Below are 17,645 nucleotides of genomic sequence, written 5' to 3' on the forward strand. Positions count from 1 at the left end.
GAATAATTTAATTTCTAGACGTACGATCGTAATGAAACTTCAAAACGTAATCATGATGTTCAAATGTATGTGTATACCGAAGCACAAGTCTCTAGTATTTGATATACGACTTTTACAAAGATGAGGGTGAGGGGGTGGATATAGGGGCGGGAGGTAAATAAATAAAATTAACAAAAACCGAAATTGTATAAAATACGTCTTAATATATATTTAAAATTTGGACACTCTAGCTATAATTATGTAGGAGATATAATTTTTTAACTGACTTTCGATAAGGTTTTTTATCGATAAAAAATATCGGAATGAGTTATCGTTTTTTAGTGATAAACTCGATATGCGCGCGATATATACGGACATTTTAAAAAAAAGTTGAAGTCTCTAGCTCTTATATCTTCTGAGATCGACGCGTTCATACATACGGACAGACGGACGGACGGACGGACGGACGGACGGACGGACTGACAGACAGACAGACGGACAGGGCCAAATCGACTCAGGTCGTCGTGCTGATCAAGAATATATATACTTTGTGGGGTCTGCCACGCCTCCTTCATACATTTCAACAAAACCATTATACCCTGATTTCCCATTTTCAATGGGTTCAGGGTATAAAAAACTGAATAGCTTTTACGTTATCATAATCTTATCTTATCTAAGACAGACATAAAACAATTTCATGACTGCATGAAAGGGACTATTTACCTAAGTTACTCGACAATTTCAATTTCGCGAAGCTTCGTTTATTTTTAAGATGCTAAGTCATGTCATGTCTTATTTAAGATCTGTTCGTATAGTTAAGCCTCTAGGTTTAGTCTAAACATTTATTCAACTTGACCCAGGCAGGAGGCAGCTATACCAACGTATTCAATAATATATATCATGAGATATTAGGAACATTGTGCGAATTGAAGACTGTATCCCCACGATCTGTCTGTTGGTACGCAGCTTAAAAATATATTGGGGTGCGCTGCAGTATGGCCAATATTATGAGAATTAATTTGTTGAATATTGAAACAGAGCAGATCATTGATATTTATTGATCACCAAATTATTTATTGGAAGCACACTGAGTATATGAACATATTATTAAGACAACTTAACGAGTGTTATGAAGTCGGTTGCAGTTACTCTCCTAGTTTATTTATTATACCATTAACCCATAGAAAATGGAAAACCAGTATAATGGGAAATCAGGGCGGCGTGGCAGACCCAACAAAGTATATACATATATATTCTTGATCAGGGCGACGAGCTGAATCGATTTGGCCTTGTCCGTCTGTCTGTCTGTTCGTAAGTTTAAGCGCGTCGATCTCAGAAGATATATAAGCTAGAGACATCAAAATTTTTTCTAATGTCCGTATATATAGATCGGATATCAAGCTTATCGCTAAAAAACGATAATTCATCCCATTATTTTTTTACCGATAAAAAACCTTATCGAAAATCAGTTATAAATTTATATCTCCTACATCTTCAAAGCTAGAGTCTCCAAATTTAAGATATATATTAGGATGCATACAATGCAATACAATAGGATTTTATACAATTTCGATTTTTGTTAAAATTACCCTCACCCCTATATCCGACATCATATTTGTGAAAGGCGTATTTCATTTGGAATATTTGGAATAAATAGTTTCATGAGATGTACAATCTCTCAGACGTACAGTCTAATGATGAATCTGATAACAGATTGTAGATATACAATGTACATAGTATATAATATATATGTAGACATGATTCTCGCAGTGGAACAGTCTTCATATGGAAAAAGACAGAACGGCAACAGCACCGACGACCGTTTCCTATGTAGACGCCAGTGTTGCCAAATTAGCTTTTTTCTGTCAAATCTGGCTTTTTTGGAAAGCCGACTGTGGGAAATAATTCTAAACAGCGGGCAACGGGATTTCTGGATTTTTTAAACGACAATTTGCTTTATTTCTTCTTTTTTATTTATTGAGCCAATTTCCGTATTTTGTAGGGATAATTCGTACGAAGAATGAAGTCTTCTTCATTGTACTTGAAATAAAAAAATTTTTCAATGAAAGAACCAAGCGGTAATATACTAACTAAACTAGGATATGATTTATATTTAATTCAGAACAACTATGTAAATGAAACGTAAGAGAGTTGAGAGGCGTGTTTCTAAGGATTCAATAGGAAATATGAAACTTAGGAACTTGGCCACTTTTGCATTACTTTATTTGCAATTGCGCAGGTGGGTAAAATGTTTAGTCAGATCTGTTTAAAATCCCCATAACTCGGTATGGGGCTCGTCTCAATTATTAATTGACCTCCCTGTGTTGTTATGGTCTTATTTTTCTTGTTGTACCGGTTCTACATTTAATAAAATTTAATAAATTAATAAAAAATAGATTCACAGATACGGGTTGCGGTGGTTGAAGAAATGATTGCCATGATTTCAAGTTCTTAAAATATATTTGGTTTTTGTATCTTCCCCCTAAAAACAGTTTTTTTTGCTCAACAAAAATTGGCAACACTGGTAGACGCTATTCTGCAGTTGATGAAGAGCTGCAATTTAAAGACGTAACTCTTAATCCAGCAACTGGGGAGAATTATGACCAGGATCAAAGTTAACTACGTCCGAAACGGAGTCCGCAATGGTAAAGATCACTTTTGACCAAAATCCAAATATCTTCATCTATGGCAAAATAGTGCCAGAGCTAGCCAAGTCGATTCTCGCAGTACAATACCTTAACGCACGGTGATAAAGCAAGAGACTAATGATATGACTTCCACTACTCCTAAAACAGTTTTCAATAGTATTATACAACTACTTGCTATATTATATATGTATAAGGTCGTAGATAATTGTAAAGGAGTAAATACACAGATTTGGATTAGAATTAATCTAAAAATCCCAGCCCGCGTACTCCTTGACTACATCTTTGTTTTCCTTACGATGGCGATGCACAGCACTCGCCTCTCCCTTCGCAACGCAACGCTTGCGCTGATCCCGCTTTTCCTTTACGTCCATGTTGCGACGTATGCGATCTGTAATCACAGAAGGAGCTATCGTGCTGGCTGTTGTGGAGTAGGAGCGCTGACTGCGTGCATCGTTAAGCATCTGCTCAACCATCTTAAGGCGGTACATGCGAGAATTGGGATCGAGGCCGGCCAGTTCTGGCATTTCATCCGTTTCCAAGTCGTTTGAACTGATGGACTGTGCATCATCAGCTAGAGCAGTTGCTTCTTTTTCATTTGAAGCAGAATCAGCTGTCTCTTTCACAACTTTATTAGATTCGCTCATGGGCGAGACCTGTGCGGGGGCAACAGATTTTGGTGTTGCTGCTAAAGCGTTATCGGATACCTCGGGACCGACAGTCAGATTGCCTAGGTATTGCGTGCACGACTCAATGTAACGCCGTATCGCATCGTCCGATTTCTGCTGCGTAGGCTTGCTCTCGCTGTAGGATACTTCGTTCTCCAATTGCCTGCGGCACTCATCTATCTCAGCGGCTGCAGCGGGCACCAGAGTTGGCGGCTCGTCGTTAGCCTCTTCTTCTTCATTTGGCATCTCTTCAATCATGCCGTACTCCTGTAGCAGATCCTGTTCCATTTCCTTGGTGAAGCCATAGCCTGTGCAATGGACCTCTGCGTCCAAGTCATCTTCACGCACCAAATCGCTGAATTTGGGATAATCCTCGCTTTCATAGCCAAACTTGCGACGGAACATCTCCCGCACGCACGTGACATCACGGTCAAAAAAGCTGTCAAGGGAAATACATTAGTATTGAATCAGATTATTTTCAGTCACATACAATTGAGCGTTCTCATGGGCAGTAGACATCATCTGAGGGAAATCAATAAGTATGGGCTTTCCGTCATCGGTGAGCATTAAGTTAAACTCATTAAAATCACCGTGAATGACGCCCGAATTGCCAAGACGCACGATGAGATTCATAAGGTCATCATAGACTTGCGGCACATCCAGCAACTCATGCACCTGTGTCCTGTAGGAGAATGGCATTATAACTTGAATGGAAAACAGACTCAACTGACTTAATTTCTACTTACATGGGCCAACCGTTGACCAGCTCCATAAGAACGCAGTGCCGATTAAAGTCAATGGGCCTGGGCACAGGAAAGCCGCGATCATATAAGGCAGACATATAGGCGAACTCTCGTGTAGCAGAAATACGAGACAGGTAGAGCCAAGAGGCTTTGTGCCGGCGTCCATGATAGTCTCGCTTGGACTTAACATTGCGAAAACAGGTGCGTCCTAGGCGATGCAGCTTCAGGCAAATAGGTGTGCCCTCCTCATCGGCAACCACATATATGTTCGACTCTTTGCCAATGCCAATCTGGTTGCCAAAGGAGCTAACAGAGCCGCGCAACGTGAGAGACTTCAATGCGAGGTAGTCATAGCCAGTGTTAGTCAAGCGATATCCGTCATCTGCAAAATACAGCTTTTAGCAAAAAAAACATATATTCTTTTAACGTTTTGCCTACACTTCTTGCCACGCTCATAGGAGAGCAACTTGTGCTTGCAGAGTTCTTTCAGCAATTTATGTACGCCTCCAGTTTTAAGGTTGGCAATCGCAGCAGCTAGTGGTCCTGGAACCAATTCATGATTTTTCATGCCCATTTCGATGGCTGTGAGCACACGAAAATCTTCTCTGGTGAGATAGCGTAACACTGTCACATTTAATTTACCCATTCTTCTGTGGTTTTCAGCAAATTACGTTCATTAAATTTGTTTTGAGTCTTACACGTGCAGGTAAAACGATTACTGAGACCACTGTATCGATATTGGCAGTAATATCTATTTCGATAAGTACTCATAAGTCAAAAGTATCGTAGAGTTATGCATTATTTTTTGGTTGCCAATAGTCGGTCACACTTCGTCTGGTCGTCGTGTACAAAAATCAATTACTATTACTGCTGAAACTGGCTACGAAAAGCGCTACCGCGAGTAAACAAAACGCCAGTTAAACACAATTAGCAATAGAAGTTGTACGTGTTTTTGTTATAAAATTATCTTGAAGCACCATTCGCTCTCCGCTTGTGTTGGTTTGTGTGTGCGAGTATGTGTATGTATGTGAGAGCGGTCGCGTTAATATTGTACAAATGTGTGTGTGGCTGCGTATGACTCGTGCTTTTTGCCGACACAACAAAAAGAATAAATGCCAGAAAAGTGAGCAGTCAGCGGTCGCATTTACCATAACACGTTGTCATACATAAACCAAACGAAACGTGTAAAAACTGCCGCAAACTAATTTCCTACATTGTCATTGAAAATATAAGCAAAAATGCATCCTTGCCCGTGATCGCGTGTAACGTCCATGTTTGTGTGTATGTGTGTGAGCTTGCGTGCTTGTGTGTGTGAAGGTTGCATTCAAGTGCAACAAATTCAATTTAAACAAATAAAACAAAAATCTAAATCAAAATTTCCCCTCTCTTCTCTCCGATTCTCTATCGTTCACCACCATTCTCCCATCCGACGAAACGACACCTGTCAAGCAGTAAATTAACGGAGCAATACATTTGGGAAAATGCAGATCAAAGAATTGTAAGTAAATTTAAATATTTTTAAATTCATTTCTCGACTTTTATCTATGTATTTGTGGGTCCTTCACAAATCGCAAAACGTGTACAAGCCGCTGATTGTGATAAATCGATTTTACGCTCATTTACTCTCAGCTGCGACGCACTCGCTCTTTCTCTCTTGCACTCTCGCACTGCTGCTGCTGTTGCCGCGTTGCCAACCGCTCCAAAATTGCTTTAATTTATTAACTTTCTACTTTAAATTTGTGTTTTTGGACTCATTTTTATTTTTCTCGAGCAAATGTTGCCGTATCTACAAGAAAAAAAATTATTCCGCTTTCCACATTTATTTGTCATTGCTAAATTTTTGGTTGTTTACAATGACTTAGTCGATGACGTAATAAGCGTCGACGCTAACTTCGGCAATTGGATTTTGACTCAAATGAGCGCAGCTTTTTACTTATTTGTGTGTTATTTTCAATTATAACTTTTTTCGTAAGGCACTAAAATGTTAAAGTATGTGAAGCTTGCCACGTTAACAATGTTGCCGTTGGCGTTGTGAGTGCTGCAAAGTTTGCAATGCTTCTTTGCTTTTAATGTGTGTGACTCATTTTTGTCAAGCAACTTTCGCTCTCCCTCTCACTATCTCGCTCTCTCTATCGGCCGCTTTGCCTTTTCATTTTCGACTTCACTTTTGTGCAATTTTACGCGCCGGTTTTCCAGCTGCGTTATCAGTCGCTGCGCCAACAACAACAATAACAACAGCAACAACGTTTTAATCAAACAAGTTGGCAATAGTGATAACGCCGTCGCCTGTTCCTATTAGATATGTATGTGCATGTGTGCTACTTTGTGTATTTACTCTTTCTCTCTCTCTCGAGCACTCAGGTTAAGTTCATACTGAATGCCTGATGTATGCGGTATTAATTGACTAGAGGGCTATTTAGGGCATTACTTTGACAATTTAAATGCTAAATTACATTCTAGAATATAGCTATAACCGTATTGTACGGTGTGGGGACTATTTACACATATATATATTTAAATATAAATAATAAAAATATATTTCATTCATATACATATGTATATAATTATAAAAAACAAGCAGGCATATTTATGTACATACATATATGGATAAATTGTGACTAATTTGAATTAAGGGCACTTGAAAAGCATAAATAAGTATATGTTAACGATTATGAATATGTATATAAAAACACACACACATTATTTGATGGATAAACAGTATATACATAGGTATTTTCAAATTGCTTATCTTTCTAGGAGTGCTAAAAATAATTATATTTTCAAAGTTATGATATCGATTTGATAACAAATAGAAATTTTAAAGAAAACGCGACTTATATAATATATGTATAATGCTAATTTACTTTTATAAATAAAATACGCAGATTGTATCACCAAATACATTGTATTGAATATTTATACATTTATTTTGATAGTTATAATACTATTTAGGAAATAGTTCAATTTTGTATAGTCACAAGTTTCAATAAAAATGAAATTAGCTCTGATAGTTGATGTCAACTGTAAGTCGATTGGCACATCGTATAAACTGAGTGCATTTTCTCATTTGCAGGTGTCGCTCGTTAGCCAAGTCTCCGGCCATCTGGCCATTACGTACCCGAAATTCGTCATTATCGAGCGGAAATGGCCAAAAATAAAACTGCTAAGATCGAAATAAATTAGATTTAAGCATGTTCGACATGTTCTATGCACAAAGCGAACCATTACCTGGATGATATAAATGTTAAATAAATATATTTCAGTCTCAATAGAATCGAATTAATTGAAAGTTGCAGCTCTCAATTTCAATTTTTCATTTCGTGTTAATAAATTCAATTAAGCACAGGTCAAAGAGCCTTTTCGCAAAATAAACACTAAAGCAAAAGGTTGAAGAAGCTAAAAATACCGAATTCTAACTAAATGAAGTTCTCTTTGTTTACCACAAAAGGTAAATATATGTATGTCGCTAATGAAATTTTGTGCTGGCCTGCGGGACTCGAGAAGGAGACCGGGGGGACGTAGGTCATTCGCAGAGTAAGCGATAAATTGTTTCTCATATATTTTGTTGTATTTGTTATCTGAAATTGTGAATGGGTAAACTGTCGACAGTAATAAAAGTTACAAAGTTGGAGCGAGCTCGTAAACAGTTCTTAACCACACATCAGTAATTAATTAATGATCTAGAGAGTGGGGAGCCGGCACTTCAAATTAACAATATCGATTCCTGTTTATGTTCATAACGTGTGCCCATTAAAATCGAATACAAAAGGCTAAATGGAAGACAAAAATACTCTCGCAATCATTCAGCACAAATTCGAGTTATTGCATCGATTCATAATATCGATAATCAGCAGAGTATGTTATGATGATAAACCTAGTTTATACAGTATATACGTATTTATTTGACACATATATTAAATATTGCTTCTGCAGGGTATATTTTGGCCATGCACTCCCGACCAGTTTTTCCGATTGCCAACGGCAATTGACATATTTATGCGCTTTCTCGCAATGGGTGCACTTTTTCATCATTCATACGAAGCGTTGAAATTTGTATTCTGCAAATAGAAATAAACAAATAAAAGTTGCAGAATAATACAAATACAGACGAAATAATAAAACAGAATGAGAAGAAACCAAATCGAATTCAGATTGATTTATGGTTAAACCCCTATGCATTTACTTTGTAAACATTCACTTTTATTGCGAGGTGTGCGAACATTTGGTGTAACATTGTTTTTTTCTTAATTTTAATCGCATATGATTGGCTGGAATTGAAAGAGATATAATTAATATTATAGAGCACTGACAGGGTTTTTTTCTTTCTCTTTTAGGAAGCACAAGAGCATATTTTAGTTGACTATTAGTTATATATTTATTTGTACTACCTTTAGCGACAAGTTAATCTCTCTATGAACGATCATGAGAAAATAAATGACAGTTGATTTATATTAGCTAAAAAAAAAAAAAAATAATATCCCATATCATTTTTTTTTTTCATTTATTTAATATAATATATAATATTATTATCGACAGAGTATGCCTATCTACCATCCAATATATTCTGATCATGTCAGTAAAACTGTTTCCTATTTGATCTATAGTCATATTTTTGTGTCAAATTGTCATAAAAGTAGTCATCATTTTGTATTTATTACTTGCGTGACTTTATAGCTAATAATGGGTCCGATTTATAGTAGTTTGTATCTTGTGTCTCCCTCTCTCTCATTACGTCCATTTATTTCTGGTGATATCTCTGTCTCTTTCCGCGTTGAGGTCAATTTCCAAACGGCACAGGCGTTCGCTCATTTAGCCGCAATCCGCAATGTTCAATTTGGTTTACGTTTCGATGGTCGTATACGACTGGTTGTTACCAGAGATTAGATAACATGGCCAGACAGTTTACAGTTTAGCCCCACAAATGTAGCCCACAGCTCCAATTTAATAGTTCAGTGTTTTGTTTATGACGGCCAAGATAATAATTGAAGCGTTTAGCCGTCTAAATATTTTGAGCAAAGCTTAAAGGGGACTTTAGGCTACGATAGTACTAATACTAAGTACAATATAATATTATTTAATATATATAGTTATTGCATATAAAAAATGAAACTGATCTCGTTAAACACATGTAATTAAAATTAGACTTAGATTTGACTGTCTTTACATTGAATAATAAAACTTATAATCAGTCAGGCTAAACCTTATCATATCCACTAAAAGGGTAAAATACTTTAAAGTAGTTTTTGAGTAAACTTTACTTGTCATAGTTTTCATCCAGTCAGAATTTGTCTACATATTTAAGGTATTTAAGGCACTTTAATTTATTGCTCTGCTGCTGTGCTTCAATTATTAAATGAAGGCAATCTCTATCGACCATTCAGGTGGAATCCTTTGTCCACAAACAAACCGCACAATCAGTCGAGCCTAAGCCAAGAATGTCTCTCATCTGACCAGCTAACAAACAAGCAAACCACACAATGATATGCACACACACACACATACAGACACTCACACCCTCAGGCGTGTTCACTTTCAATTTTCAATTATGCCAACAAGGCCAAAACAATGCCTCTTGTATTTCGGACCTCGATTGAAAGCATCGCCCTCATCTTGGCTCAGCTATTTATCCCACAATCCGTTTTTCCATTTTTTGTTGTCTCTGGTCGCCCATTAAGAGTTCTTCACAATTATTATTATATTAGATGTGATATTTTTATTATTTTAGTCACTCGTGACAGTTGAAGCACATCGCAGCAATTTCCAAAGTGCCGCCCACTTGTTGTCCTTTTCCAACGGCAGGCTTCTGTCTCTTTCATCTTGTTCGTGTGTTATATTGCACTTCCAGTATCAAAGATTGCAAATTGGTTCATTTCTATTCCTGCTGATCTTTGGAAGTGTGAACCCATATCAACTCCGGCTTGGGATATTTAATAATCCCCGTATAATCTTTGGATTTAGTAAAACCATTCATCGATTGGTATTTCTCGAATACAGTTATTTCACTTCATCTTCGATAGGTTTCCTCTGCTCTGTCTCCTTTTATTTGAGCCTTCTTTGTCATTTCGCTTTGCTTCCACAACTTTCTGAAACAATTCGATTGACCTCTCACTGCTCGACTATTGACGCAGTTACTTAAGGCCCTTCCTTCTGTAGAAAACTTATTTACTTATCTCTTTTGGCAAACAAATTTGCCGCAGTCATTTCTCCGGAATCGTTGTTGCTATTGCCATTGCTGTTGATATTATCTTGAGCCACTTCAAGGCAGCTGTAAGACACTGAGCAAAGGGAGAGCAGATGAGTCTTTATGAGCGTCATTACTTTATCCAATTTGAGTTGATTTAACGGCAACTGATTAAGGTGACAAGCGAAACGTAACATTAATGATTTCTCTGCAATTATTGGATGACTTTAGAAACATTGCTACTGTGCGCATATTTACATATATTGCTAATGCAGAAAGTTGCATCTGAACAATACATATGATTCAAAATTGCTGATTAGAAAGTATTATCACTTAGCGATAATATAATAGAAAATATTATTCTAGATCTTTTTTCAAATAAACGCTATTTTAAAGTGAGCAACATTTTCTAATTGAAGCATCTGTTATATACAATACATAATAAAATTATCAGTGTAATTTTCTAAGCAATATTACTTCATCTACATGCTTTAATTCTCTGCCCGTTGCTTGGCTCCATTCGCTGAACTTGAGGACCATCCGATTTGCTCACCAAATTAAGTGTAAATAAGTCAATTTTCACAATTTGTGAATAAATTGTGCAGCCACGCCCACTCAAGCATGGAGGCCTTCTGCCAGCGACTGCGTGCAAAGTGTTGCCAGGCGAAGGAGGCGAGCATCCCTTTAACCTCTCGCTTGCTCGTCTGGCTCGACAGAGCTTGAGCGACTCGCCGGAGTCCAATAAGACAGACCGCCCAGCGAGGGCCGATTAGGCAGCCAATTAGCAACACATCATTACACGTGTCAACAATGGCAAAAGGTTAATTGCTACTGGAAGTTGCCTCTGACAACACAAGACCTTCCGACAGACCCTGCCCCTAACACTTACCTCGTTCCTCTAACGAAAAAAAGGTGACGACACTTATAAAACGCGGCTAAATGAGAATCTTGACTGCGTCAGTTTTATGGGCCAAGTTTTGCACCTTGGCCGGCTTAATGGCTGCATCAAAAGCTTACGTCACGATCCGCAAATGAAGCCCGCCTTTTTATATTTCAACCCAAAAAAAATGTATGCTTTAATCTAATGCCTTTAAAACAAGGATTTTAGCCACTCGAATTAAATATTTTAAATTGGTTCACCTACATAAATTGTATTATTTTTAGACAGACAAAAACAATATAAATACACATCCGACGACTTAAATTAATTTATAAAGTATGTTTAGATAAAATCTATGATTTTCAGTTTCCACTATTCTCCATATTTACTGAATTACTTAGAGAGAAAACACAAGTCGGCCTCGTAAATAAAACAAAGCTTAGCGTCGCGCATTCGAGGCAGAAATTTTTCAATTAGGGCTTATACCACAAAAACCGTACAAACTAAAGCCAATGCGAATAAGTTTCAAGGCCAACGCAATTATGTTTTGAAAGCGCCCCTGCGAGCACCCCTCTCTGTCACCTCTTTCACTTTCTCGCTTTCTCAATTAATTTGTACATGGGTGTGTGTGTGTGTAGCTTAAAGTGTGGCACACTTTTAGGCTGCCTCTGGAAATAATTTATCAGAGCAAAGGAACTGTTGGCAACCTGCTTACCTATGGCCTAGATTTAATTAAATACACAGCACTTATTAAATTTAAATAATTAAAAATACCTTCTTTCGTTTGCATACGCATTCATTGCCTCTCTCTTTCTCTCCCTCTCTCTCTCTCTCTCTCTCTGTCTCCCTCCCACTCTTTGCAGCCGCGTGACTTTGCCATTAACCGTGGAAGAGGTAAGCGAACGAATTATTCAGCCGTGCTCCGAACTGCTATTTATGAACCCGACGTTCCTTTTGCACCTTACTTTCACAGTATCAAATAGCACAATTATTCACGGTTGCGGAGGCGTCAAAGGAGAACACGGGAGGCGGCGAGGGCATTGAGGTATTAAAAAACGAGCCTTTTGAAAATTTTCCATTATTGGGTAAGCAGCTTGTCCATAATATGATGTATTTTGCTTCAACTTGGGTGTTTAACTGTCTTTATCCTTCTATATATCTAGGCGGCAAATATAATTCCGGTCAGTATACATATAAGATCTACCATTTGCAATCAAAAGTTCCAGCGTTCATAAGACTATTGGCGCCAAAAGGCTCATTGGAGATTCACGAAGAGGCATGGAATGCTTATCCCTATTGTCGAACGGTTATTACGGTAAATATACATTAAATGCGAAAAGTTGTTTTCAATTCGTATAACTAGGTTAAGCATCTACAAATAAACTCGGTCGACATAAAAGGGTTGAGATAAGGCAGGCAATTTCTATTGGCATTATTATTCCGCGTAAAGGTTGATAGCCTTTAATATTTATATGCTACGTGCATATCTTAATTCGTGCAAACTTCCTTATCAAAATATAGGTGAATTAAATTTGATTTAACCCAAACACTAATAGAATTAAAGAATTTGAATTTTTATTAAAAAATAATAATAGATTACCATTAAATTTAGTGAATATTCAGAATCTTAAAAATAATTAAAAAACTAAATTATAAAAAATAATAAAATCTTAAAATTAGAGTACAACTTTCGTCGGCTTTGTATTAATATACATAAATAATAAAACACTACAATTAAATGTAATAAATTTTCAAAATCATAACAAAATCATGACAACTCTAATAAAACTTTCAGAACATAATCATAATGTTCAAATGTGTGTATATTCCAAAGCACAAGTATCTAGTACTTAAAATATGTTGTTTTTACAAATTAGGGGCAAAAGGGGCGTGGTATCCAAAATCTATAAGTTACAAAATGTTTGTATTCATCATATGTACATATATACATAATAAATCTGAAGTATCCAGGTCTAAAAGTGCTCAAATTAGGCCAATTCGGAAAAAGGTTTCAGACGAGTTATCGAAAAATCAACTTGTACTGTGGTATACACGAGTATGCGTGCCAAATTTCAGCCCTCTAGCTCTCTCTGAGATTTATGCATTCATACGGACGGACAGACAGACGGACACGCCATATCGACCCAGTTAGGGATCTGCCACGCCTCCATCTGCCTATTGCATACATTTCATTTTCGATGGGGTCAAGGTATAAAAATTGAAGAACCCACAATACCCATAAAATGTAGTTATTTTTTAACATTTTTCAACGAATCATTTGATCGATCAAATATTTATGAGAATATTCTAATATGTATAAATAAAATAGAATTCTAAATAAACATAGCTTAAATTGAAATTTCCGAATGGGTTCCATGTATGATGGGGAAAGTGTGAAATCTGATTTATAATTAACAAAACTGTACTTGACTATTATGCGGCCTCTTCTAGAATCCAAAATTCATGAAAGATGCCTTCAAAATAACCATCGACACGTTGCACGTGAGCGATTCGGGAGAATCAGAAAATGTAAGTGAAATTTCAATTCATAAATTGACTAATTCGTGTGTTTCTTTCTTTTTCTTCCATTACTTACACTATAAATACGCATAAATACTAACAATATTTGTTAAATGCATAAACAAAACAATTTTCAAAAACTCAAAAATCATCATTTCAAAATTCGCCAATTTTTGATTATGGAATTTCAATTCAAAATTTATTGGGTGCGTTTATTTTGATGTGCGTGTGCATTTCTGTTTATAATTTGGCTGTTCAATATTAGAATCCTCGCTTTATGAATCACAACTTTTTTGTATATGTTGATTCATTACATTTTTCCGGCGATTGTGGCGAAAGTAATAATGTGAGTGCTTTGGGTATAACCTTTTATTTCATTTTACATTTGCGTTTATCTAACATTCTTTTAATCATTGCGTTCTTCACTATTTGTTAGATGTGCATGTCCCTATTATTTCCTACTTAGCTAATTTATGTCTATCTAAATCTTGATCGCTTTAAATGTTACTCCTCTGTCCTTAATGTCCTCTAAACGGTAAATATTGTGTAATTGTGCTTACAGGTGCACGAACTCCCCCCAGAAAAGCTGAAGCTCCGCGAGGTGGTTTACATTGACATTGCCAATGATTCGGTTCTGCCTGCGGACTACAAGCCCGAAGAGGATCCAACGACGTAAGTGCGAAATACAGATAATCTACTCTTTCGGCACATTGCTGCTGATATATACGGAGTGTTAATTAAAGTGCTCATAAAATGAAGTAATTTTTCGATCAATATCTAAATATAACATTGATTGCTTACCCTATATCAAATTTATCTGCAGCTACAAGTCAAAAAAAACTGGACGTGGTCCTCTCTTGGGACCTGATTGGAAGAAACGCGTTGATCCAGTCATGACCTGCTACAAGCTAGTGACATGCGAATTTAAATGGTTTGGCCTGCAGACAAGAGTTGAGAATTTCATACAGAAGTCGGAGCGACGTCTCTTCACAAACTTCCATCGGTGAGCAAAGGAAACGCAAATTCAATATCAAATGTACTAAATTATGTATATTTCCTATGCTTGCAGTCAAGTGTTTTGTTCAACTGATCGCTGGTACGGTCTAACAATGGACGATATACGTGCGATTGAGGATGAGGTTAAGGAGGAGCTGGATAAGGCGCGCCAGACGGGCACGGTCAGGGGCATGCGTGCAGATGGTGATTAAATATAGTAGAAAATGTTTAGATATGTACTTGTAAAAACACAAAACAACACTGTTAACACAACAACAACAAAGAGATGCAACTGAATAATGGAAAGAAATGCATAAATAAATTTACAAAACTAACATAAAAATCAAATGAAATGAAATCTACATAAATTCATGTATTTATAACAAGCAACAACAAAAGCAAACACCAAGTGTATGACCACAAAAACATCAACAACAACAACAGCAGCAAAGCTTAGCTCTAGTGTAGCACCCTTACAGCAGCAACAAAAAAACAGTGCCCGTTAGATAAGTTTTATTTTGAATATGTAAATGTAAGCAGGCTTAACACAGACAAATACAAACAGTTCAGCTTTTGAATGCACATCGCACACCTACACAACCGTCGGCCCAATTAAAAGTCACGCTTTTATGTTAATTATCGGAAAGACCTATTAATCGGATAATTAAAAGTTCAATTTGAGTTGTTTAAATAAATCATTTAAGTTGCAAATGTAAATGAAACCAACTAAATGACCGACAATGTATAAAGTTTACGTGTAAATGAAAACCACAAAGGTATTGCATTAAAAAAGTATACAAAACAAAACAGAACCGAAATTAAATGAGATGAATAAAAAGTGCATCGAAGCCAAGCAAAACCAACAAACAAAAGTCGAAATCAACTAACTGATGTTGTGCAATAACTATAGGAATATACACATTCACACACACACACTGATGAAATATAGAAGAACTTTGTGGCATATGCAAATTAGCCACAGAGTCGTCCGATTCCTCATGTGATGTATATATATAATATATATGTATATATTTACATGGAAAGCGTGTGCGAGTATGTCTTGTATGAGATTTGCATTTAAAAATACGTTGGGGCAAATGCTGAATTTTATGCAGAATACAGAGATCATGAAATATTTAAACGTGCACACAATGGAAACCAAACGAATAAAACGGGTTATTTTGTTTCCTCTTCCTTTCCTTATCTGTTATATGTAAGCAATAACTTTTGTAACTTTTATTTTACAAACTTTCCATATGGAGGGCAGGTGGAAGAGCCGTGTCACCGATTAGGCTAGTGTCACGACTAAATCAATTGATAGCCACATCTTATCTTATTGTTTAAATTGCATGAATTCCATTGCAAACTTTAACATCAAATAGTTTTAGAATTCATCAACGAATATTTTTGTATAAGCCAATATATTATATATACTGCCAGATCTATATGTAATGTTAAAAAACGCGATTTAAAGCACACACACACATACAAATTTAAGGCACCTCTTGACAACTCCTAACTGCGCTATAGTCACACCGAACTCTTCAAGTACTTGCCGCTACTTTCTGCTCAAAGTGCTAACATTATCTATCTATAAACGTCCATTTAAAAAAAAACCTAACGGCTTTTAACGGAACTTTAAAATATCTGTCTAAAAAGAACAAACTGGAGGCACTCTTGATAGAGAATGAATACCAGACATGCTGTATAAAGTATCTTTAAAGTAAAGTGAAATTAATGGAACCTCATAAGCTTAACTGCGTGGATAGCAACCGAAAAAATATATTAAATTAATTATGCTGGAAGTATTGCATATTTTATGGGGCTGCGTTTTTTACAGGCGAAAGGGACTCGAAATGTAAACGCACATAGAGACCCACACACATGCATACAAGTGGCCTAGCGTATGTATGCGTGTGAATGTACATAATACACTTGCAACACACACTCACACACATTAGCGAAATAATAAATTACTTGATTATATGTTGAAGTGAAATGCGTTATGAGCTGCTGATATTCAACAAATAGTATTTGTATTTGTATTTGTATAAAGTAAAAAATTGTTATTTACTATGTGAGTTGCCGTTCAATTTCGTTGGTTCGTTGACTGAATAATGCATTCAGCATATTTTACCCATATACATATACATTCATATATATATATATATATATATATATATATAGCTAATGTATGATACGTACACATACTTATACGATATACGCAATACATTTTTGCTAAAATGCGCTCTAAATGTTTCTTCGAATTTATTTGTATTTCAATCGGAAAAATTAATGAGAGAAAAACTATACATACACATTTACATATATAGTATATATATGTACATATACATCTAAATTTGCATAGGATCATTGAGACACTAATTCTTATAGGTAATATAATTTGTCAGGCATTTTTTATTTTGTGTATTTCACTCGTTACTATTTGTGAAGAATTTACTTGCTTCGGCATTGTCGAAGTTAGCTGCTCTTTCCCTTTTGTTATTCAAGTCTTGATTCGCAGCAACTGTCGAGGGACTCAATTTTCAACAATAAATCCTTTTTGGTCCCACTATCCATATAAGCCAATAATACTCATGATATTGGCATGGGTAACCAAAAACTATTGCACACTTTCTACAACAAAAGGCAAAAATTAGATTCCAAATACAATTTAGGCATTCAAATGTACACGACAAATTTAGAAGATTAAAAAAAAAAAAAAAACAAGAAGTAGGAAGAATATACGAAAATGACTTCTTTCCATATTTTCGAAGCCAACAACAATGAAACTTCAGAAATAAATTTAAATATTTTAAACGTTAATTCGCGTTCAAATTTTCTAATTCGTTTTTCTTAAAATAAACGTTAATTGCATATGATTTAAAAGTGTAATACGATTGATAATAATAATTATATATAAATAATTAAACAAATAAATATTTACACATAATAAATCACTTTAAATTAGGATACATAAATAAAATATGTATGAGTAAAAGTTATAAGCTGTTAAAACATTGAAAATACAAA

At 35.9% G+C, this 17,645-nt stretch overlaps 2 protein-coding genes across 4 annotated transcripts; one reads left to right on the forward strand and one right to left on the reverse strand.

The window, feature by feature from the left end:
* Positions 1–2,816: 2,816 nt before the first annotated feature.
* Positions 2,817–4,826, reverse strand: RIOK2 (RIO kinase 2). The gene is made up of 4 exons (XM_030386984.2): positions 4,474–4,826; positions 4,039–4,417; positions 3,783–3,974; positions 2,817–3,731 (listed from the first exon to the last, which is right to left on the reverse strand). Exons 1-4 carry the CDS (start codon positions 4,679–4,681, stop codon positions 2,873–2,875), a joined length of 1,638 nt encoding a protein of 545 aa, XP_030242844.2. The 5' UTR covers positions 4,682–4,826; the 3' UTR covers positions 2,817–2,872.
* Positions 4,827–4,830: 4 nt separating this feature from the next.
* vib (phosphatidylinositol transfer protein vib) lies at positions 4,831–17,345 on the forward strand. Of its 3 annotated transcripts, none has more exons than XM_030386995.2 (10): positions 4,831–4,977; positions 5,488–5,533; positions 11,960–11,990; positions 12,070–12,181; positions 12,260–12,411; positions 13,882–13,962; positions 14,179–14,288; positions 14,440–14,619; positions 14,686–16,944; positions 16,991–17,345. In XM_030386995.2, the coding sequence occupies exons 2-9, from the start codon at positions 5,517–5,519 to the stop codon at positions 14,822–14,824; spliced, it is 822 nt and encodes a 273-aa protein (XP_030242855.1). In that variant the 5' UTR covers positions 4,831–4,977; positions 5,488–5,516; the 3' UTR covers positions 14,825–16,944; positions 16,991–17,345. The 3 variants fall into 3 exon arrangements, with proteins under 3 accessions (XP_030242855.1, XP_030242856.1, XP_089112427.1); XM_030386996.2 differs by lacking the exon at positions 13,882–13,962 and adding an exon at positions 13,548–13,625 and having other exon boundaries at positions 4,833–4,977; XM_089256301.1 differs by having other exon boundaries at positions 4,856–5,048.
* Positions 17,346–17,645: the final 300 nt, after the last annotated feature.

This window comes from Drosophila navojoa, chromosome 2 (genome assembly GCF_054131105.1).
Source record: "Drosophila navojoa isolate 15081-1374.11 chromosome 2, UAZ_NAV_1.0, whole genome shotgun sequence".
Classification (NCBI taxonomy): Eukaryota; Metazoa; Arthropoda; class Insecta; order Diptera; family Drosophilidae; genus Drosophila; species Drosophila navojoa.

Excerpts from the sequence above, each read along its gene's own strand:
- RIOK2 (XM_030386984.2), bottom strand. The coding sequence starts at position 4,681 with ATGGGTAAATTAAATGTGACAGTGTTACGCTATCTCACCAGAGAAGAT. Across the intron at positions 4,418-4,473 it reads CTATGAGCGTGGCAAGAAGT|ATGACGGATATCGCTTGACT; the intron begins GTAGGCAAAACG and ends TGTATTTTGCAG. Across the intron at positions 3,732-3,782 it reads GCCCATGAGAACGCTCAATT|CTTTTTTGACCGTGATGTCA; the intron begins GTATGTGACTGA and ends TTCCCTTGACAG.
- vib (XM_030386995.2), top strand. Across the intron at positions 12,182-12,259 it reads TGAAAATTTTCCATTATTGG|GCGGCAAATATAATTCCGGT; the intron begins GTAAGCAGCTTG and ends CTATATATCTAG. Across the intron at positions 14,620-14,685 it reads CTCTTCACAAACTTCCATCG|TCAAGTGTTTTGTTCAACTG; the intron begins GTGAGCAAAGGA and ends CTATGCTTGCAG.